The 23,055-nt window shown below is 50.2% G+C and overlaps 8 protein-coding genes across 8 annotated transcripts; 6 read left to right on the plus strand and 2 right to left on the minus strand.

The window, feature by feature from the left end:
* Positions 1-684: 684 nt before the first annotated feature.
* On the plus strand, positions 685-1,735 carry VFPPC_00328 (peroxisomal dehydratase; the record flags this gene model as incomplete). Its single annotated transcript, XM_018280368.1, has 3 exons — positions 685-804; positions 861-909; positions 975-1,735. The coding sequence occupies 3 exons, from the start codon at positions 685-687 to the stop codon at positions 1,733-1,735; spliced, it is 930 nt and encodes a 309-aa protein (XP_018148402.1).
* A 339-nt stretch (positions 1,736-2,074) lies between these two features.
* On the plus strand, positions 2,075-3,914 carry VFPPC_00329 (tubulin-specific chaperone E; the record flags this gene model as incomplete). The annotated part of the gene is made up of 3 exons (XM_018280369.1): positions 2,075-2,246; positions 2,307-2,706; positions 2,762-3,914. The coding sequence occupies 3 exons, from the start codon at positions 2,075-2,077 to the stop codon at positions 3,912-3,914; spliced, it is 1,725 nt and encodes a 574-aa protein (XP_018148403.1).
* Positions 3,915-4,175: 261 nt separating this feature from the next.
* On the plus strand, positions 4,176-4,388 carry VFPPC_00330 (hypothetical protein; the record flags this gene model as incomplete). Its single annotated transcript, XM_018280370.1, has 1 exon — positions 4,176-4,388. One exon carries the CDS (start codon positions 4,176-4,178, stop codon positions 4,386-4,388), a length of 213 nt encoding a protein of 70 aa, XP_018148404.1.
* Positions 4,389-4,731: 343 nt separating this feature from the next.
* VFPPC_00331 (aldo/keto reductase) lies at positions 4,732-5,854 on the plus strand (the record flags this gene model as incomplete). Its single annotated transcript, XM_018280371.1, has 3 exons — positions 4,732-4,783; positions 4,856-5,427; positions 5,489-5,854. 3 exons carry the CDS (start codon positions 4,732-4,734, stop codon positions 5,852-5,854), a joined length of 990 nt encoding a protein of 329 aa, XP_018148405.1.
* A 758-nt stretch (positions 5,855-6,612) lies between these two features.
* On the minus strand, positions 6,613-8,752 carry VFPPC_00332 (dynein intermediate chain; the record flags this gene model as incomplete). The annotated part of the gene is made up of 2 exons (XM_018280372.1): positions 6,613-8,565; positions 8,633-8,752. 2 exons carry the CDS (start codon positions 8,750-8,752, stop codon positions 6,613-6,615), a joined length of 2,073 nt encoding a protein of 690 aa, XP_018148406.1.
* A 1,934-nt stretch (positions 8,753-10,686) lies between these two features.
* On the plus strand, positions 10,687-13,429 carry VFPPC_00333 (oligosaccharyl transferase stt3 subunit; the record flags this gene model as incomplete). The annotated part of the gene is made up of 5 exons (XM_018280373.1): positions 10,687-11,023; positions 11,131-11,154; positions 11,214-11,888; positions 11,952-13,101; positions 13,159-13,429. 5 exons carry the CDS (start codon positions 10,687-10,689, stop codon positions 13,427-13,429), a joined length of 2,457 nt encoding a protein of 818 aa, XP_018148408.1.
* Positions 13,430-13,921: 492 nt separating this feature from the next.
* Positions 13,922-16,900, plus strand: VFPPC_12753 (ankyrin repeat-containing domain-containing protein; the record flags this gene model as incomplete). The annotated part of the gene is made up of 3 exons (XM_018290530.2): positions 13,922-15,289; positions 15,343-16,753; positions 16,800-16,900. 3 exons carry the CDS (start codon positions 13,922-13,924, stop codon positions 16,898-16,900), a joined length of 2,880 nt encoding a protein of 959 aa, XP_018148409.2.
* Positions 16,901-17,774: 874 nt separating this feature from the next.
* Positions 17,775-21,541, minus strand: VFPPC_00334 (CAMK/RAD53 protein kinase; the record flags this gene model as incomplete). The annotated part of the gene is made up of 2 exons (XM_018280374.1): positions 17,775-20,339; positions 20,396-21,541. 2 exons carry the CDS (start codon positions 21,539-21,541, stop codon positions 17,775-17,777), a joined length of 3,711 nt encoding a protein of 1,236 aa, XP_018148410.1.
* Positions 21,542-23,055: the final 1,514 nt, after the last annotated feature.

Raw genomic sequence — 23,055 nt, forward strand, 5'->3', positions numbered from 1 at the left:
ATCCGTTCCCCGCTGTAGTGTGCTGTAACTGGAAGGCTACATACACCCCGTTGTAGCATCAATATTGAGTGATTGATGCTCAAACCATCTTACGCTTGACATCCGCAACGCCGAACAGGGCTTTATTACAAACAATTTTTGCGAAGCTTGATATTCACTCGCTATCAATGTATGAAGTAGAGCTGTCAGTGATTTATAATTTGAATCGTCCTTACAACAAGTTGCCGAGTTTAGTCTGCTCCATGGCTCACCAGCACTTGGAGGGTGATGATGTCCCACCCTGTCTGGTCTGGTAACCTCGAATCTACCGGTTTAAGTAACGGCCATCTGGCATAGCCAAGTCATAGCATCCAAAAAAAAAAAAAAAACATATATGTATATCAAAACGTTTCTTGATTTTCGAAACTGGAGAATCTGGGGTAAAGCCGAGCCCCCATCTCGTCTGCAATCCTGCCCTCTCACTCCTTCAATACCCTGTCCAAAGTTCCAACCACCACTCACATCCATCTGCCCCACCACAGTTGCCTCGGCTCAAGTGAAGCTCCCCCGATAATGCCGGGGTCCGTCGCAAGAGTATATCTGTGGACTCGGCCGCCCGCTTCCTGTGCCGCAACATCATGGTCGTGTTCCTGCTATTGCTCAATTGCACCAGTAAAACACGTTATCGAACATAATTATCACAAAATGTCGGGTCCAGGCGTCGGTTTCGAGTATCCTCCCCAGCAAGTCTCTTGGCTGAAGCGAGATGTGCTGCTCTTCGCAAACAGCATTGGTGCCACGGCCGACGAGCTTCACCTCCTCTACGTATGGGAACAAAATATCCCCAAAGATGAAGTTGAAATGGCTGACAGAATCTCTAGGAGCTTCACCCCAATTTCGCCGTTTTCCCTACCTATCCCATCATTCTGTGTAAGCCAGAGCACTTCATCCCAAGCTTCAATTGCCATCGACGTGGAAGCTAACCTGATGGACAGCTTTCAAAGGCAACACCCAAGAAGTCATTGACTTTTACGCCGCCTCCAAGGCCGTCAAGATCCCCGGCGTCCCTGAATTCGACTACCGCCGCGTGGTAGACGGCCAGCGAAAGATGGAATTCTTCAAAGCCCTCCCCACCACCTCCGAAGGCAAGAAGTTCGAATCCAGAACCAAGGTCCTCGGCGTTTACGACAAGGGCCGACCCGGCACAGTCCTCGACGTGCAGACCGATCTTGTCGACACTGCTACCGGCGACGTCTACAGCCGTGTCACAACCAGCTCATTCTTCGTCGGTCAGGGCGGCTGGCACGGTCCCAAGGGTCCTGCTACCAAGAACTTCCCTCCTCCCAAGGACAAGCAGCCCGATGCTGTTCTCGAGCACCAAACCACCACCGAGTCGGCCCTGCTGTACCGCCTGAACGGCGACTACAACCCTCTGCATGCTACTCCCGAGCCTGGTCAGAAGATGGGCTTCGGAGGTGCCATTATGCACGGCCTGTACTCGTGGAACACCACCTGCCATTTGATTCTCAAGACTCTTGGTGGCAGCGACCCTGCCAATATCAAGGAGTACCAGGCCCGTTTTGCAAGTCCCGTCAAGCCGGGCGACAAGTTGGTTACTAGGGTTTGGCGCACCGGCGAGAAGCAAGGCGACTTTGAGGAGATTCGATTTGTGACTGAGGTTGCGGGTGGTAAGGTGTGCCTGAGCAATGGGCGTGCTTTGGTGAAGGTTGTTGGAGGTGTTGCTAGCAAGCTGTGAACTAGCAAGTGGTGAGGCGGCAATCTTTGTCTACTGTATTTAGCAATCAACATGTATCACGCAGTCAGTATGTAACGAATGAGTAAAAATTTACGACTACTTTAAACAACCGTTGTTTATTTTAATTTTGTTGCCTAGAATTTAATAGCGTGTCGTACTCGCAGGTCATCCTCCAAAATTCACCAATTTTCCTATTTGAGGGTGGACCTGGGCCTTCCCAAATTCTGCTGCCTTGACCAAACCTCAACTCATCAAAACGACAAACCTCTTATAAGACAGCCTGTAAGACATCCAACACCAGAAAAGACAAATGCATCCTCTCAATAAACTCCATCAGCAATGAGCCAAGAACCGTACGTGGGCCAGCGAATCTCCTACGGCGGCGCACTCTGCACCGTTCGCTACGTCGGTGATGTCGCTGGCACAACTGGCTCCTGGCTAGGCGTAGAATGGGACGACGCTACGCGCGGGAAACACGACGGCTCGCACAAAGGAGTGCGCTACTTCACATGTATGGTCCCATGAAGCCTTCAGTTTTTCTTCTACCGCAGTGCTCTGACACGCCATTTAGGTCTCTCAAGGTCGTCTACCGCAGCATCCTTTGTGCGCCCCACGCGGCCCAAGGACGACGGCCAGGGCTTCTTGTCCGCCCTCAAGGAGAAGTATCTCTCTGACCCGTCTCAGGATAAAAATGGCCAGGAGGGCGCTCAGATCGTGATTTCTGGTAGAAAAGTCGCGGAGGAAGTTGGGTTCGACAAGATTTGGAAGAAGCTTTCGCAGGTTAGGGATCTGAAGATTGTGATTTTGGATGGCCTGCGAATTGCGACCGCTCGACAGGATGGAGATGACTCTATAGCGGAATCATGCCCGAGTATTGTGCATGTTGATCTGAGTAGGAATTTGTTTGAGACTATAGGGCCGGTGGTGGATATTTGCGCTGAGTTGACGACCTTGAGGAAGCTCAGTATCAAGTAAGCTGCTTCTGATTTTGCAATGTCGACGATAGACGCTGACGTATTATCAAAGTGGCAACCGATTTCAGAACCTCTTGAAAGATGCAGCCCTAGACAAAATCGGCGTGGCATTCCAAGGCGTTACAGATTTATCACTTGAAGAGGCCTTGCTCAGCTGGGAGGAGTTATGCGCCATTGCTACACGATGTCCCAGTTTAACGACCTTCAATGCTGGCTCAAATCAACTGACCTCCCTCCCAGAGATGAACCATCTCTCTCTTTCAGACACACTAACCTCCATTAATCTCGAATTCAACGACTTCACCGCCCTCTCTGACATCGCAAGTCTCACCTCCCTAACCGCCCTCCGAAACCTCCACCTTAAAGGCAACAACATCACCGCCATTTCACCAGACGAAACACCAGGACCTATATTCCCCCCATCCCTACAATACCTCGACGTCTCATACAACAACATATCCACATGGTCCTTCGTAGACCTCCTCCCCAAACACCTACCCGGCCTCAATGCCCTCCGCCTCTCCCACAACCCCGTCTACGACGCCGCCAAAGACGACGACAAGAAGGCCTCATCCTCCGAAGAATCACACATGTTCACCATCGGACGACTCGCCAACCTGAAGAGCCTGAATTTCGCACAAGTCAAAACGGCGGACCGAACAAACGCCGAGATGTTTTACTTGTCACGGATAGCGAAGCAACTTGCTACGGTTCCTGAATCCGCAGAGCCTACCATCCTGGTCCAACACCCGCGGTATAAGGAACTGTGCGATATTTACGGTGAGCCGGATGTGATTCGTAGGGATGAAGTGAACCCTTCGTTTTTGGAAGCACGTTTAATCACGGTGGCGTTTCATTTTGAGGGCCAGCAGAACAAGGTGGCCAAGATACCCAAGTCTTTTGATGTCTATGCGGTCAAGGGCGTTGCTGGGAGGTTGTTTGGCTTGTCGCCGCTGAGAGTGAAGTTGGTTTGGGAGACGGGGGAGTGGGATCCGGTGGCTGGGTATGATGATCGCGATGGGGAGAGTAGTGATGAGGAGGAACCGGATGATGATGAGGCGGAGGAGATGGGTGAAGAGGGCGGTGCGAAGAATGGCAGGTCTGGACGCTGGATAAAGAGGGAGGTGGAGTTGAGGGATGGGCCGAAGCAGTTGGGCTATTGTGTTGATGGACTGGATGTGTCTATTCGGGTTGAGATGCCGTGAGGTATGAGCGGCTCTTTAGGGCAATGGAAGGCAAAGAGAAGAAGAGCCGCAAAGTCAACATAGAATACAAGATTCCATCAGACTATTTGCCACTATCTTAGCAAACACATGTTGAAGCCCGATTTCTTTCTTCAGTATGTGATATGGGTAAGTTGTCTTGTGCATTTGATCCCATCCTCCTTCTAGAAAGACACTAGGAGATAAGTCCGTCGCAAAGCTGACAGATCCACGGTGTTCGCAACAGACGATACGTCATGGTTCATGTCAAGCAAGATGGACATAGGTCAGCCTCAACTCCGACTGCGACTGTGCAGCTGCCGGCAGAACGGCATCCTCGCGGGAGCGAAACCAAAACGTGGCTACTCCCGATCATGGAGAATTCTTGACAATCAATCGGATCTTGCCAAGAATGTGTTATGTCCAGCTCATCGGGGATGGAGATTCGTCGCAGGTGTGGGAACGCCATCGGAATAAGCGTGTGTTTGTGCCATATTTCCGATCGGGCATTGTCCTTGTCGCCCCTGCGCCAACTCGCTCACCCACACCTCACCTCCGTATTGTAGGTGGACGGACATGACGCATGGCGCTAAATCGTCTGGTGGCAGACCTCCATTGGACGGAGGTGGCGGAGAGCTCGAATTGCTCTATGTCCGTATATGAGGTCAAAGCCGTGATGGAAAGTATAAAGACGAATGCTGTTCCTAGTTAGTTGGGCTTGGAAATTGTTCCCGTCACCAGCTTTACTTCGATACTTCGATCAACAATTTTTTCGTCACAAGTACATCTAATCACAAAACCGTGTAATTATACGTCCAACATGCCTCAAGTCATTGGCAAGCAAGTCGGCCCTATTGGCTATGGTCTCATGGGTATGTCATCAATCTAGAAGGAGATCGTCGTCATAATAATCCATCAATTTTGCTAACAAGTGTCATTGGTAGGCTTCACCTGGCGTCCTGAGCCAACCCCCATCGATCAAGCCATTGAAGCATTGAAAGCTGCCTTGGAGAGCGGTCTGACTCTGTGGAACGGCGCTGAATTCTACGGCACCCCCGAGTGCAACTCCATGACCTTGATGAAGGCTTACTTCACCAAGTATCCCGAGGACGCCGATAAAGTTACACTTGTCATCAAGGGAGGAATGGATCTTGCGACACACAAACAAAACGGCACCCCTGAAGGCACACGTCGCAGTCTGGATAATATTATCAACCAACTCGGCGGGACTAAGAAGCTCGACGGCTTTGCTCCTTCTCGACGCGATCCCAATACGCCCCTTGAGGTTACATATGGCGTCATCCAAAAAGAGTACATTGACACCGGCAAATTGGGAGCCGTCTACCTCTCTGAGTGCAGTGCCGACACCATTCATGAAGCCGCCAAACTCGCCAAGATTGGCGCGGTTGAAGTCGAGATGAGCATGTTCTCGCCTGACATTCTTACCAATGGCGTAGCTGAAGCCTGTGCTCAGCACGATATTCCCATCTTGGCTTACTCACCCATGGGTAGAGGTGTACGTTTCCCAGCGATGTCACTCTTACCATAACGTAATCCATAGCTAACATGCCATGCAGATGCTCACTGGCAGGTTCAAAAGCATTGCGGATATCCAGGATCGTGGTATCATGTCAAAATTCCCGCGGTTCCAGCCCGGCGCATTTGAGCACAACCTTCAGCTCGTCAATCAAGTCGAAGAGATTGCAAAGGAAAAAGGTTGCACGCCCGGTCAGTTGGCTATTGCCTGGGTTCGCAAGCATAGCAATCGCCCTGGACTGCCTACCATCATTCCGATTCCAGGTGCTACGGCCGCTTCGCGGGTAAGGGAGAACGCAAAGGTTGTAGATATTACTGAGGAGGAATTCGCCAAGATTACCGATCTGGTAAAGAACTTTGAGACGGCTGGAAAGAGATATCCTGATTTTGTCCCCACAAACACCTAGATGGCAGTATGGCGGGAGGGACGAGGTGAGCTACTAGCTGTTAGAAACTATTTGTGTTCATGGTGAATCATAGCGTGTATTTTTTGTTTTCTTGGGAAAAATAGAAATCAGGAAAGTTTTATCCACAGACAGGCCGAAAATGGCCTTCAGAATTGCAGAATTCAATAAAATTGAATGCATCATGTCGGGCAAACAAAAGTTGAGTCGATTCAAGGAGACATACCAAAAGCAAGGCTGGTTCATGTGATTGCCATTGCGACACATGTTGTGCGGAAGCGATCAAGACATTGTCATCCAATTCACCCTTTGGCACGAGTAGTCAGATAGAGAGTTACCTACGAAGGAGTCGAAAAATCTCTGATGCTGTTGTCAGCTAAGGGATCAAATGAACCAGGAGTGGAGGCAATCCAAAATATTTCGCCAAGCGAGTCCCCACGTGACCAGTTCAATGAAGCACATATGGCAACGACAAGTACGAAATTACGCAGTCGCAAATTTGATGCCAGCTTATCAAAGACGTTCAATGTATTTTTCTATTGCTCCTGGACGAGCTTATTACGTTGTACATGCCGAGGTTGTGTCAGATATACTGGCGTGATGTGAGGAGCTTCACAGTTACATACTCCAAACCAAAGCACACATCCTCTTACATGGTATTTTATTACACCACTCGTACTATGGGGTATACAACATAAGCAGTTCCTATCAACCCTTGCAACAGGCGAAATATTCCCAATCAGACAGCTTCCACGGCTTGTCTACACCATCATCGCCCCATTCAATCCCACTGCTTCGACCCGATTAACCAATTTCTTCACGTTCGTCCATTCCTCGTTCTTTAAGCCTTCCTTACCACCCAACCCACTGCCGACTTCAAAAACTGTCAATGAACCGTCGATACCACCGGTAGCCAAGCGCTTGCCATCATTTGGTTCCCATGCCAACTTGTTCAGACTCTTGGAGAGCATTGTTCTTCCGTCCTGACGCTGGCTGGGCGAGATTCGCGATATCGGCTCTTCGGTTTCCATCGCAATGTCCCAGAGCTCTAACCATCCAGCTCCGTCAACTAGCGCAAAGACGCTCGGTTTAACTGGAGACCACTTGGCATCATAGACGACGTCCTCCCGAACAAAATCAATGAGTGGTGTGACGCTGCCGTCACCAGCGCCAATAGTTGATGTAGCAGCCGGCGCGCGGACTTTCCAGAGTTTTACGCTCCAGTCAAGCGAGGATGAGATTACCAAATCACCCAAGTCGATAGGACCGCGAGACGGATGAAAGTCAACAGACATGACGGGTGCCGTGTGACCTTTGTAGCTGATCTTCTTATCCACGCCTGCCTTGGCACCGGCTCGGTCATATCTGTGGCAGGGGAAGATGGTGCCTTCTTCACTCCCAACGAGGAAGAATGTCGGGTCGGTTTGAGGGAAAGAAACACAAGTCGGGCTCACATCCTCCACGGCCACTTTAGCCTGGCTTGGATTTTTCAGTTCAAGAAGCTCTTGGGGTTGTGCAAAGACGTCCATACTCCATCCACAAACAACCCCGTCCGTGGAGCAAGAAATAATATTGTTCGCATTCTGAGTTCCAACTATGTCGACAGAGTAGATCGGGTGGGCGTGGCCGTATCCAGTTAATGGCGTCTTTTGTACAGGGGCTGCTTTTGCTCTGGTATCCCAGAGAAGTACTTGGCCGCTGTAGGAGCCGCCAATAATTAAATTGGGGTGATACGGGGAGAACTTGGCGGTCAAGATATCAGATTGTGCAGTGAAAACATATTCTGGGCGATCGTGCATATGTGTGTTCCAAACCTGAACCAGACCATCGGGTTCGTGGGGGGCTGTGGGATTCTTGGTGTATGATGCGAGCAGCAGCTCGCTAAATTTCGGCGAGAAATCAATACCACTGATCATCCTTTTTTTGGACCATCGATCGTCGAAGAACTGAGCGACTTCCTTTATCCTATGCGAGCCACGACCACCAGTGTTACCGCTTTCTTCGTCGTCCTCCTCCTCATCTTTGCCCTGCAAAGCATAGTCTGTCAAAATGTCATAGGTTTCCTGGTCGATGGCTCGCTCAATAACTTTGGTGGATTGCTCAAGAAAGTCGACAAACTCTTCAGATCTGGTTACCGCATCCAGCTCTTCCGCTGTTAAGTCTCTGGCTGGATAGTTGGTGGACGAAGCATGCTGTGCCGCGACACTGCCATCAGCAAGCGATTCTTTGGCCGCTCGCAGCTCATCCTCAACCTCCTCTCGTATCTTTTGTCGCAATTCTTCTTCCCTGTCTCTTTCTCTCCTACTTTGCCTCTTGCTTGGTGAATTTGTAGTTCCTGTCAAATCATCACCATCTGATGCAGTCGACAGCGCTCGATTTCTCGCTGGTGAGGGCCATTCATCTGAGGTCTGAACACCTTTGCTGTAGGAAAAGATCTCCTTGACGGGCGAAGGTGGGCATTCATACACCGTCGTTAGAGGCGCTGTACTTAGTTGTGGAGGAGGGGGGGCGGCAACCGAAGGGGCAGCGGACTCGGATGCCTCATTGCTGAGTTCTCCTGCGCTGAGCACACTGTTTGGTCTACTGCCGCGTGGACCAGGGGACGCCGCGCCACCTGTTGTTGTTGAGCCGGGTCGACTCTCACCAACTAGGCTATTGATGAGGGATTCGATATCGCGGCGGTTCTCTGCTCTACTCGGGGTTGGCGATATTAACTATAGAAAATGGTGTTGTCAGTTGCGGGTCGCAAATGAGGTGTGCATATGGGGGGACTAGACCAACATCACCACCGCTCAGGCTCTGGCGACCAGCACTCGCTTGGCTATTTCGAAGTTCTCTCTGTCTCTTGAGCTCTGCAAGCTTGGCCTTCTTCGCTAGGATTTCATCTCGACGTTGTTGCATCTTGATTTCTCGTATGTCCCATTGCGGGACGCGCTTCTCAGGGGAGCTGCAGGAAGTTGCTGGTACGGATCAACGAGCTAGCTGGGAAGCAAAAGCAAGTCAAATGGATCAAAGAGAATGCACACTCGCCCTTGGATGCACAACAGGCGAAGAAAGAATAGTTGAGTTCAGCTAGGCTCCGAGAAATGTCGATGTTTGCCAACCAGTTGCATTAGTCCCTGATGCTTCGCGCTCCCAAGTTGACGTCGCATCAAAAAATCATGGAGCTAATAGTGGCTTGTTGAGTGCCCAGTCTGGTTGGATGACCCCTGTAAGTGTTTGAGGTGTGGTGAGGTAACTCCAGTGCTGCAATCTGAGCACAGAAGTTGTCAACTGGTACATGTACCAGTCAGAACGGACCAGACTGCCGCAGGCGCCAAGACGCGTTCAGAGGCACCAGCTAGATGCACCAGACAACACTGCGTTGGTAGCCGCACGTGATCGCCCAGATTATGGGCCTTGCATGTGGCCCGTCGGTTGGAGGTACCAGAGAGCCACACCCAGCCGGCCGCCAACCGACGAGCTCAATGTCCCCTGTGGGCTTGTAGCCAGTGGCCTGTGGCGGGCCGCTGCCGCCTGTCCTGGCAAAACTGCGACTTTTCCCGAGCAACTTTCAAATCTTCTTCATCTCGCAGCCGACGCAACAATTCCCTCGAACCTCCACGACAGGGCCCCATTGACATCCATTGTCGGCCCCCGAGTTACGTCCTCACCTCCGGATCGCTTCTCGTACCTGTCGCGCACCTTGCGACCGTAATTTCCAATGGCCTCGACTGGCGTTAATGTTCGTTTCTCCCGCCCTCCGTCAGTCTCCTTTTGTGCCCTCGACCATGGTCGTCCATGGTTGTCCAGCCATCGTCTTCCACGCCCCGCGACTCGCAATTGGAACCGCACGTTTTCGAATTTTAACGGTCTGAGATACTGATTGGATTGATGATAGGTTCTCCGGTGGTCCGCGCTTGCCGTGGGCGTTTTCTATGGATTTTCTCACCAGAGAACGATTACTACCACGCAGCGGGCAGAGCATGCCAAGCACGAGTGGGAGAGCAAGCAGAAGCTGATAGATCAGGCCAAGGCGGAATACGCAAAGAAGAACAGCCCTGCTCCTACCACAGCCTCCAAGGACGATGGTATGTTGCTTCCAAATATCCATTCCGTCTCTCCACGTCACGCCGTCCACGGCCAGAAAGGCGGCATCCATATTGTACAGCAAGCTAACAAAATATGCACAGCTACTACCGACGTCAATGACCCCAAGTTCGATCTCGAGAAGTTCTTGTTGAAGGTGTCCAAGGATAGCCCTTGAAGCGACGAATTGAGAGACGGGGCAGGAAGTGGAAGAGGGGATGGATAGTGGACAACAAAAAGACCGGGCGGATGAATGGATCTGCTATTTGTAAAGGACTGAGAGTCTGCCAATGCCTCTGTAGGGTCCAAAATTATGGCAGAATCGCTGTATGATGGAGACTGCGCGAGGCGCTACTGCATAGAGGTTTCCTTACGTTCCTGTTTACTTAAGTGTACAGGTGTAAAAATACACACAATTTAGACGGCAACATGACAATTTTCTATATGGAAGTCATTCGTCTCGATCCCGGGAGTAGTGACGCGCCTATCATGGATTTTTTTGTTGACACCTTTTATCAAACAAGAATATCATACCATGGCCAGGTTCTATCTAGGCTTATGGGGAAAAAAAGTTTTGTTGCTTGCGCAGGCTCCTCACCTAGTTCGCCATTGCATTAAATCTACAGCCACCTGCAAAGCTATCCGTACTATTTTGATAAGCACCTGAGCTTGACAGCAACTGTACTACCTCTGAACAGGATTACTCTGTATGCTCTGTCAATGAAGGTGCTTCATCTCAGTCCATAGCCAACGGCTGCATCGGGAAAATGTCGGTCCAATGGCAACGTGCGACGCTCATTGTCAAGGACGCCCCACACCGTCCACGCTCAGTGGACCAAGCCCACTACGTGCCACAAGCTCCAAGCTGTCCTCAGCTCAGGGTGTGGAGGTTTCGTGGTCATAGTCGTCGCATCAAGATCAAAGTATCTCCTCTCCATCAACCTTCAGGGCAGCCATCGCCAGTAGTCGTCGCCAACATGACGACCGAAGCCCCGACACGCCCCGAGGGCGTCAATACAAAAAGCACAAGGACGCTCTTGAGAGTGGTCATTCTTCTCTTTATTGCCGGCGCTGCCATCTCCAGTCGTTTGTTCTCCGTGATTCGTAAGTCTTGTCCGCTTCGAATGGTTAGAGGGCACGGGTCTGGCGTCACTCCCAGAGCGACAGCTACCCCAATGGACTGCATATGGATGCTAACAAGTTGAAATCAGGATTTGAAAGTATTATTCACGAATGTTTGTCATCTCACCCACATACAGTCGTGGCCACAGTGTTGGGAGCTAACAGAGTCCAGTCGACCCCTGGTTCAACTTCCGAGCGACCAAGTATCTCGTTGCGAACGGATTTTACAAGTTTTGGGACTGGTTCGATGACCGAACATGGCATCCTCTTGGACGAGTTACTGGAGGTACTCTGTACCCGGGTCTCATGGTTACCAGCGGGGCAATCTACCACGCCCTCAAGGCACTGACCATTCCCATCGATATTCGCAACATTTGTGTTCTTCTCGCTCCTGCGTTCTCCGGCCTTACCGCCTATGCTGCATACCTACTCACCAATGAGATGACCACGTCGCCGTCTGCCGGTCTTCTTGCTGCTGTGTTCATGGGAATTTCTCCAGGCTACATCTCTCGATCTGTTGCCGGAAGTTACGACAACGAGGCCATCGCCATTTTCCTTCTCGTCTTTACTTTTTACCTCTGGATCAAAGCCTTGAAGTTGGGTTCCATGCTGTGGGGTGCGCTGTGCGCTCTGTTCTACGGCTACATGGTGGCATCATGGGGCGGTTATGCCTTTATTACCTGTCTCCTGCCCCTCCATGCCTTCGTCCTTATCTGCATGGGTCGATACAGTACTCGGCTCTACGTGAGCTACACCACATGGTATGCTTTGGGGACCATTGCTAGCATGCAAATTCCGTTTGTTGGTTTCCTTCCGGTGAAGACGAGCGAACACATGCCCGCGTTAGGTACGAGCATCTAGTATTCACCACTGCCATTTTGTTGTTATTATGTCCTAATTCCTGCTGCAGGTATCTTCGGGTTCCTTCAGTTGATTGCGTTCATCGAGTATGTACGATCTGCTATTCCGAGTCGCCAGTTCCAGACCTTCCTCGTCACCATCCTTGTCGCTACTTTTGGTGTTGGGTTGATTGGCCTTGTGGGTCTTACTTCTCTCGGCTACATTGCTCCATGGAGTGGCCGTTTCTACTCACTTTGGGATACCGGATATGCCAAGATTCACATTCCTATCATCGCCTCCGTCTCTGAGCATCAGCCCACTGCCTGGCCTGCGTTCTTTTTCGATCTCAACTTCCTCATCTGGCTCTTCCCCGCTGGTGTCTACATGTGCTTCCAAGACCTGCGAGATGAGCACGTCTTCATCGTCGTCTACGCCCTGTTTGGCAGCTACTTTGCAGGTGTCATGGTTCGACTGATGCTCACACTGACGCCCATTGTCTGTGTTGCCGCAGCCATAGCCTTGTCTAGCATGCTCGACACCTATTTGTCCGCCAAGTCCCCCGACCCCAAGGAGGTCGAGCTTGCCGCCGAAGCAGCATCTAAGAAGCCACCCAAGCCTTCCACCGGCCTTAGAGGCAGTGAGAAGCCGACCATTGGTATTTTCCACGTGTCATCCAAGTTTGTCGTCGTTGCGTCTGTTGTTGTCTACCTCGTCATGTTCGTTACTCACTGCACTTGGGTGACTTCCAACGCATATTCGTCCCCCTCGGTTGTATTGGCCAGTCGAATGCCCGACGGAAGTCAGCACATCATTGATGATTACCGAGAGGCATATCAGTGGCTACGACAGAACACCAAGAAGGATGCCAAGATCATGTCCTGGTGGGATTACGGCTACCAGATTGGTGGCATGGCTGACCGACCTACCTTGGTTGACAACAACACCTGGAATAATACTCATATTGCCACTGTTGGCAAGGCCATGAGCTCCAGAGAGGAAGTCAGTTATCCTATTATGCGGCAGCATGAGGTCGACTATGTTCTAGTTGTCTTTGGTGCTCTCCTGGGTTACTCTGGTGACGATATCAACAAATTCCTCTGGATGGTTCGTATTGCCGAGGGTATCTGGCCGGATGAGGTCAAGGAACGTGATTTCTTTACCGCTCGTGGCGAGTATCGCGTTGACGGAGAAGCCACCGAGACCATGAAGAACAGCCTGATGTAAGTTATGGAGAGTGGAAGCGTGAGACGAGCTCAAGAACTAACATGTCAAACCAGGTACAAGATGTCCTACTACAACTATCACTCTCTGTTTCCCCCCGGCCAAGTCTCTGACCGTGTTCGTGGTGTGCGGCTACCTGACCAGGGCCCAGTGCTCCACACACTTGAGGAAGCGTTCACCAGTGAAAACTGGATCATCCGAATCTACAAGGTCAAGGATCTTGATAATGTTGGTCGCGATCATGCCGCTGTTGCAGCTTTTGAAAAGGGGCAGAAGAAGAAGAAGGCTAGCAAAAAGAGAGGCGCCCGTGTTTTGCGTGTAGACTAAGTTGGGTGTTGCATGGTGACGCTATATATAGAGCATTTGGGAATGGGGAGGCAAAATTAAAAGAAATAGCCGCATAGATCTCTGGGAGATGTAACGGCACCTTGCAATGTATATCAATGTATGAATTGAACAGAAATAAACAAGACAATTTTCGAGCACATTCCCCATGAAAGTGACTTCACAGACTCCTAGTGTGCTGGTCGCAGCGCCAGTCACAGTGTAAGTCTCCGGCAGTTGCCGAATTTACACAGCTGCAATTACCCATGACAGCTGGCGGCCAGCTGCACAGCAAAGTTTCCTGCCGACATCGAATTCATCATTGCCTGTCGTCTTCACCTTTTCATCCCATTTCAAACTTCCTGCTTATTTCTCACTCTTGTCCGTTGGATTACCTCCGTAGCCATGACACGGGATTACAATTCCTCATGTTTTGTGCTCACAACGTCCACATCACTAGTACCATTGCACAATATCTGAAATCGCTCTGCTACAATGGGTAATAGGTGGAAAAGATGGTATGCATCGGCTTCAGTTGAGCCCGAGATTGACTTGCTATCAACGGCGTTTGGCGTCCCGTCTCGAAGAGAGCTTGAGCGTGCCTCGCAAACACTTACACCGAGACGTGTGTTTCGATGTGACTCTGATTCCGATGAATCGAGCGACGACGCTCAGTCTGAGGCGTCAGACAAAAGTTCCGATCAATCGCCATCCGATGGTAGGGTCAGAAAGTCCAACACTAGCGAGGATGATCAGTCGCTCAAGGCGACACCCAGCCCTGCGTCGAGAAAGCGACAGCAGACCCATGGCAACGGTTCAACTTCAAAAAGCCAAAGAAGCACCTTGTCTAAGAAGATTAAACGTTCTCGCAACAGCAATCGAAAGATCGACGACCAACAACGGCAATCTCCTAGCAAGGTCTCGCGGGCGAAGTCGGTGCCTCCTTCAAAGTCCTCTAGGACATCCATCGGATCACAGCCAGATCCAAAATCTTCTCCTCCTCATGTGGTCAATGGACACGAACCAAGTGCTCATCATACTACTTTGAATAGTGCATCCTATCCGCTGTTTTCATTAGCCCAGCCGCAGATACCGATGCTTACAGCACAATATGCGCCTGCATACGTCTTTCCTCCAAACCCAGATCCTGCGATTGTCACGGCAAAGTGTCAAGATGCGTTGCGACCTCTGAGAAGGCCAAAATTTCAGAGGCTTCATAGCCTTCAAGGAGACTTGACCCGGCTTCAACAAGAGCTGACAGAAGATCCCAGAAACATAAACCTTCAAAAGGAGGTACAACAGACTCAGTGCGAACTCAATGATTTATTGAACTCGATCGTGGCACAAAAAGTACAAACCTCGGGAAAGGCGTCGCCGACTAGTAAAACTCTACCGAAAGATACAAGCAACGGCTCAGATTTAGCTGCCAACAAAGAGAACGAGGCGCCGCTCAAGAGTCAGCAATACGCAGAGGCGCGGCCACCATCTGTACCTAAGGATAACAAAGATCGCTCTTTACTTATAGCTCATCGTCGGGGTAATAGTCTTTCTTGCACCATACGCCATCATCTATGCTCAGGATGTGGTACCGTGCGGTCACATACATTTCATGAGAAGCATCCCATTCGGGAAACACACAAGCCAGTCCTAAATTTTTGCTCAGCATGCCGGGAATCAAGAGTCGAGAAGGGTGTAATGGACAAGTACCACTTCTGCTTCGGTTGCGGAAAAGTCCGATCAAAATCCTTTCAGAAGAAACATGAGTGTGAGTCAGGTCAGCCTCTTCTTCCAAACTACTGCGCACAGTGTGCTTCTGATGTTAGAAAGAAGGAGGTAATGAATGATATGTCTGTCCTGGGAATAGTAAGTTCTAGTCGCCTTACGTGGAGGAGTCAGTCGCACTCACAATAAATCAGGCTACATCAGATATAGTTCTACGAGCAGAGCAGACAGGCGTCAAGGAGAGCAAAAGTCCGGCTCCCACGACTGACGGAAATCAGCAGAACTTGGCAAGCAGCAAGCCACGTCTTCAGGGCAAAGCTTCCGTCACCCTATCTTGTTCAGGCAATGCAGCAAGGCTACGACTTGACAATGCTTCACTCTCAAAGAGTGTATCTGCTCCAGTCAGTCCAGCTGAATCGTCTCCATTTTATCCTGGGCGTAAATTAGGCTCAGCCCATCGTCGTGCTCAGAGAGTGCCAACACCGCATTGCAATGAGGAGCCTCGTGAAGGGAGCAATGCTTCCGCCATCCAAGGAGAGTATCGGGCTCCATACGTCGAGGAGGCAAACTCGCCTACAGAACAGAAAATGTCTGCCTCATGCTGCAGCAGTATGGCAAGTTTGGGGAATCGTAGAATGAAAACATGGCACGATGACAATGGGAGTTACCTCGAAGTGATGGACTGCAATGACGCGTCTTGCCAAACTCCAGATGTCGGCTATAAGCGAACCATGGTCCTACAATCGACCAACTCTTCAGGTGGGAAGACAGTACGATGCTGCCCTCCTTCTACCAACCATGATCAACAAGCTCGAATGGCGAGGAGTAACAAGTCCCAACGCAAAGCAAAGGACCCTCCCAGCGCAGCTTCTTCTCGTGAGCAATCTGGATTTTCAAAAGGTGTATTCGGAAAACACACCAAGTTGGAAACCCATGATCAGGCCCAGACATATCGTCGGCGGTCACCCTTAGCAGATTTTGAACATTCTGATGCAGCATTCGCCAATGAAATCGGACAGCGGCCAGAATCTGACGCTGAAGCTGCTGAACCACTCGAGGCACTTCCATTCCGATCATCTCGAGGAGCATTTGGACGCAACCATAGCCCGACGCAAGCTCGCTTCAGCGTTTTCAACTACAGTCAAACGGACTCTGACGGATCGGAATCAAAGAACGCCAACCTACCCGGGGTCTGGCCTACTCCAGGGCCATCAACGGAAGCAGTCGATTGCCACGACACTGACGAATACTCCCACTTGGCAAAACCAAATTCTGCCGCGTCATCATTCTCTTCAGACTCGAATTGCGGCCAAACTACAAATAACTTCAAAGCAGACGCCCCCAATGAGGGAACGTACTCCCGTTCCGTCTTTACGGATTACTCCCGTTCCACCAACAACCCATATTACAAGCCCCGACACCGTCCTGGATACAACGGCACCAACAGCGACTTTTGCAGCACATGGGACTGGAAGAGCAAAGTGCGGCAAGGAACCAAGAGCCCAAGAGCTTACCGCCACCAATTCGACGATCGTATGCCGGAACCAATTGTCGAAGAGCCAGTTTCACCAGCTTCCTCGCCAGTTCAACGAACGAAACTACTTGGTGAGTGTATGATACTATTCGTTTGGAACGCATCTAACTAGAGCAGAATTCTACATTACAGACCCAGAGTCCTCCTGTGAATCAGATACCGAATACCCTGGCTCATCAGCGGGGAGACTGATCTCCAATCTCGCGGTTCATTTCTGATGCCGTAGACGAGTCGGCATAATACTAGTGCTGCATGAGTATATTCCCGCCTTAAGGATAATCAGTGTGTATATGACTGTATGAATACTTTACTAGTTTTAGATACTTGCATTTTGAGTTTAGTAATGATGTGGCAATTGAGCACTTGGTGAATAATGCATCTTTACAAAACCACCATACCGAACCGTGGGCAAAACGTACACCTTAAAACTTACATGAATATTTGGACTTCGAGTATAGTGAGCAGTTCGAATTTAACCCGAAAATGCCTTGATTCCCAGAGCAGTAAAGGAAACAAGGATGGCTATACTTGCATACGCAACTACAGTAGGGGTCAAATATTTAAACTGTAAGAGGTATCTCATATTGCAGTGTATTTAAAATGTGCGTTGATAGCTGTACCTTGAGTATAAGTTGCAATTAGACTTGAACCCGAAAATGGTCTTGATTCACAGAGCAACAAAGGGGAAATGGATGGCAATGGGCATACGCAATTACAGTAAAGTCAAAAGTATTAAATCACTGCTAAGCATCATAAGGCAACATTTGGTACACCCAACGCCAGGATTGTTCAATGTGGCATGATGAGCGCTTAAGGCGTTCAAATACTTATGGCTCATGACTGGTAAACTCGTAAACGTATCTCATATTGCAGTCTATGATAACACATATTAAGATGTATGTACATACCCAGATACTTGGAGCAAATACTTTTACTACAGACGTACCATGCGTAGATACTTCTATTCATCCAGATCGCTTATCATAACCTATTTACCATCATATCTTGATACATCCCACAATGCCATACATAACCAGCATGCACAAACCACAGTGGTGCAGCTCATATAAAATTCATACCAATTTTCTCATCTTACCGGCCCGCGTGGCCCATCGTCTTATCCAGACTCAAGCTCGCATTAGGCGCCAGATACGCTCTTGTCGAGGTTCCCGCCGCACCATTTGCAGGCGACCCCTTTCGCGAAATGAGCTGTTTTGCGGCCAAAAACTCAACAGCCTCAACTCTCTTCTGCTCAAAGAGACGACTGCGCTCGCGCTCACGTTCCACCTGGCGCAATCGCTGATCCGCGTTCGCTTCGTCAGACCGGCGCTTCTTCTCCATCGTGTCACGGATTCGTCTCTCCGTCCGTTGACATATGCTGTCTAGCTTCGCCGCTGTTTGGGAACTAGCCAGTTCCAATTGTTGTCTATCTGCCGGTCGTGGATGTCGGGATGCTCCCCAGAAACACCGGAATGTAAGTCTAGTTTGATTTTTGGGATCTTGTCCGCCCCAGATCATAAGGGAGTCGCCGTCGTAAACCTTGGCCCAGTACTGAGACGGTCCTGTAGGATTCTTCGAGTCCGATGATGCCAGGTTGTATCCGTTGATTTTGATACCCAGAGTGGCCTTGGTAGATATCCAAAAGTGATACTGAGCGTCTTCTGGAGACTCCCCTCTACACCAGGGCTGGTCTCCCTTTGAGGAATGCTTGGACGGGTCGTAACCGTCTCTCCAGAGCATAAGTTTAAATGCATATTTTGGTATCCTCGGTTCTTGCTTGTCCTTGAAGCTTTCTGTATTCTCGGGTCCTCTACCAAACGATACCAGCGAGTCGGTGATGGGGAATGAAATCCCCTGAACGCAAGATGATGCATCGGTATCCACTAATGCGACCGCTCTATTCGCAGACATGTCTTCCTGGACTGGCACTACGATTTTGGTATCAGGAGGGCAGGTGTCCGGCATTGACGATGAATCGACTGGCGCCGCGGTAGGTGGGAACTCCACCGTATCTTCAACCATCTTGCTGTCGTCTCGCCTCAGTCCTATGGGTGGACTTTTGTTTGAATGGCCGTTTCTGCCTTCTGGTTCCGGACTGGGAGCAAAATACTTCATTGCCAGATCCCAAAGCGGCGTCTTGCCCGGCCCGAAAATCTCGCCTCCTTCCGTTGCCGCTTGCCTAAAGGCGTCGTGCTGGCGCTGTGTCATTTCGGGATACCGCGTATGCCATGTCTTTTTGTCTTGTTGCCACCACACCATCTTGCTAACGGGGTAGTCGATTTGCCTACCAGAATCAAGTCTCGTTACTTGGGGCATTCGGGCGAGAAGTCGAAATTCCTCTAGCACTTCACGGGAAGGTTCCTCAAGGTTTCCTTCCGACTTCAATCTCTTGATGATGGGTTTGCCAGGTGGCGTGTTCTCGTCGTACTCCTCGCTGGTATCATGGGAGGGTGGCTTTCTTTTACTTGAATTGGGGTCCATGGAGAAGGACAGCGGCTGTGAGGTCCCAAGATCCTGAACAACCGAGGGATTGCCTCCGAGGCTCTGTGATGCCACGTTTTCCACCAAGCTTTGAAGCTGATCTGCTGACTGATTCGGGTATATGGATGTCATGTTGTGTTGGTACACATGGCGATTTCTTCCCTTGACGGTGTCCGAGTCCCCAGAGTCATAGGCTTCATCCTCGTGTGAGTTGAGAATTTCTGTAGAACCCATGCTGTGCTCGGCAGGCAGATTAAGGTAGTTTTCGGGAATGACACCAGATGACCCTATGGCCGATACACCAACCTCTCCAAACAAACGTGGATGTTGCGTGCCGTAGTCCATATGACTATTCTCTTTGTCAGATACATCACTCATAGAATCGCTGACTCTGTCATCGTCATACGCCGCAGGCTGCTGTAGTTGCGACGGATAATCTTCATCATCCGTAATTTCATCGTACGACTGAGAAGCCTGTATCGTGGATCCAAATCCCGCCAGCCAAGGATGACTTTCGAGCTCAGGGATAGTTGCGCGATTCTCGGGTCGCCTTTGCAGCATTCGCTGAATAAAATCAACCCCAGGCTCAGATATAGAAACCCTTTGGAGCGGCATCGTGTCCAAGTTTGTCGTCATGATCTTGTGCAACAATTCCGAGTAGCTGATTCCGGATTTGACGGGGTAAGGCGGTGCCCCAGTAAGCGAATAAAACAATACACCTCCTAGAGACCATATGTCTACGGCGTGGTTATATCTTTGTCCAGGCATACGTCGCATTCTCTTCCCGCGGTTTCTGACTCCATTGTCGTCATATTCGGCATACTCCGTGTACACTTCAGGGGCACAGTACAAAAGAGTGCCACAAAACGTGCGCAGGAATGTCTCCGCCGTATCAACCATTTTAGACAGTCCAAAATCGGTAAGCTTGACCACAAGCGGTTCCAGAGACTGAATGAGGATATTGTCCGGCTTAACGTCGCGATGGGTGATGTTGTTTGCATGTAAGTAGCCCAATGCACTCAGCAACTGCTTCGACATGGTTTGTGTCATTTCCACTGTGAACGCGCCGTCGTCGGAAATGGTCTTGCCGAGATCACCAAGCGGCACGTACTCCATGATAATGATGAGAAGCCGGTCCTCCCAGTCAAAATTTTCAATATAACGCACAATATTTGGCTAAACGATAGCTGTTAGTTTCATGCGCCAAGCTTATTTAAGGATGGCAAACTTACATGCTGCACTCGCTGCATAATTTTCATCTCATTTTCAACCTTTTGATCCAGGACTCCGTTCTTGATAAAACGACGCTTCTCAAGCTCCTTTGCGGCATAGGGAAGTCCGTCATATTTCGACGTCACCTTATACACCACGGCAAAAGCTCCCTTACCAATCATGCCTATGCGGTTATATTTCCCAGAACCCTTCCACTCATTCCGAACCAAACCATGCGAGTCTTTCCGTTTAGAAGGCGATGGGTGAGGAGACGGGGTTGCATCGAATCCCACTCTCTTCGCCTGTGGCCCTCCGGGAACCTTGAACAGGTCGACCGGGCCGGTAATGGTAGGATTAGGATTAGGACCAGGACCAGGACCAAGATTAGGAGTCTCGCCGCTCGCAGGGTGCAAACCATGACGAATAAAGTACTCATTGACCTTTGCGATATAGGCACGGTCATAGCCGTCATCGCGGCGAGGAATCCTCACACGAAACGTCAGGTCCCGAGTCTCATTATGCAAGACAATCCGGATATTGGTTCCGGAACCCAGCACCCACTTGTTCGTGGGCTGCACCGACTGCTCCTTCGGGTGCCGTGTGAGAAGTTGCCTGTCGACAAAGGTACCATTGGTGGACTGGTCCTCAACCATGACATTTCCATACTCATTGACATATATCCGGAAATGGATATTACTAATGCGCCGAAACGGATCATTGGTAAAGACAATATCGCACCTAGCGCTATTCCTTCCAAAAGCAAAGCCGGCAGACGGGCTCTTGACTTGGGACGAAAGCCTCAGGATGATGGCATAGTTGCCATGGCTGACGGGATGCGACTCGAAGCGGCTCGCATGGTCCTCTGATTCATAGTCGGGCTCAACGTCATCCGCTTCGTCCTTGCCGATAATATACTGCGAATTCTCCTGAGCTAGCCTTTGAACCTCTTGTCGTGCGGCGTCGGAATGCGGATACAGTACGCAGATGATGTCGGATATGTCTTCGTCAGAGAAGCCAGAGTTCTGCTTCCCTACCCGTCGCGGATCGAGAATGTTTTGGGTCGCTAGAGGGGCGGAAGCAACGCCTGTTAGCCAAATTATGCCTTTCATCTGGACTTTCAGAAGCTGGTATCGAGTAAGACCAGGCCATACCTTGTGTTTGCTCATCGCCGTCCATTGGGAGCGACCCGGCTCAAGAGCGACCGCAGGAATAACGTCTAATGATTGAGGAATCCGAACAATGTCGAGTTGTGCAAGCCACAGGTGACGTAGTATGAAGATGAGGTGAAAGGACAGAAGTGGCGGCCACAAGTGCAACCTGGTGTTCACGTCGTGTGTCGGGAGGCAGTTGCGAGGATGTAATACGGCGCTCGTTGTAGCAAAAAACCAAGGTCGTACAAGGCACAGACGATCTGCGCGCCAAGGGAGGAGGATGTACTGTCGTCGAGAAGGACAGGAAGAACAGAGCCCAGCATGGCCAGACAAGTGTTTTCTGAAATGAAGGAGCAACTAGGGTGGGAGAAGAAAAAAAAGAAAAGAAACAGAAATTGATAAATCAATAGGCCTGCATGAGAAAGTGTCGAAGCAGGGATTGTCAATGCCGGATGTTACCAATGCAGTCGAGGTATGATGGGCTGTGTGGGCAAGACGAGGTGGGCTGGTCGACCGGAGGAGTCTGGTTTGGTCGAAGAGTTTGGTGTCTGGCTGTTGGTTGGCGGGGGATTGTCTGGCGCAGTGGTCCGCCAGGCGTCTGGGGAGGCAGCCACCAGTCGATTACGGTTCACAGGAGCGGACAGGGCAGCTACGCGGGGCAACCAGGCTTGACATGTCCAGCATTGAACGTCTGGTAACTACCAGCACAGTTGACCAGACCAGACCTTCATGCCCCAGCCAGACAGTTGGCATCACCCTATCCAGCCAAAGTATCAACAAGAAACTCAATAGCCCCAGCACTATGAAACACACCAGCCAAAGAACATGCTATTACTGCATGCATGAAAAAACGCTCTTTGCACAACGAGTCCACCACCAGACATACAAAAACACTTACAGAGTACAGAGTATACATGCTACACACCCCAGTCCTACACCAGAATCGGGTCACACTCCCCACGCTTATTATTAGTGGCACGAGGGCACAAGGCACTTGGCTTGGTCCATCTGATCGATGTCCCAGAACTTGACATTTGAGCCAACTTCGTAGCTTGGACATCCCCACAAGAAGCCCGTCTCATCTGATCTGGACATGAAAAAACAAGTCCGCCCTGGCCAATCGCTAGGCGAGACTCATCCATCCCATTTCCGTAACCCAGGACCAACATCCAGCCTCGTCAAATATCCGACGACAAGCATTGGATTACTGTATTCCAATCCCGGCGCTTCTACCAAACCAGCATAGCCAAGAAAGCTCTCTAGCGATTTCCATCACATTGATTAACCATGCCCGGTGCCACCAACATTCACATCACACACCCAACATGGTTCATTTTCATCCGACATATCGTTCTGATCAACTTCTATTCCAAGTAGACTCTGTAAAAAACGAGATAAGAAAACACGAGTAATGACTGCCAGCTTTGGTCCTTCAAATCCTGGCGTGAGTATTCGGGGTCCTTGTCCCCATGAACATGAACAAAACAAAATTCCCGTAGAAATGTGACACAGATGATATGAGAATGCCC

This window comes from Pochonia chlamydosporia, chromosome 1 (genome assembly GCF_001653235.2).
Source record: "Pochonia chlamydosporia 170 chromosome 1, whole genome shotgun sequence".
NCBI lineage: Eukaryota > Fungi > Ascomycota > Sordariomycetes > Hypocreales > Clavicipitaceae > Pochonia > Pochonia chlamydosporia.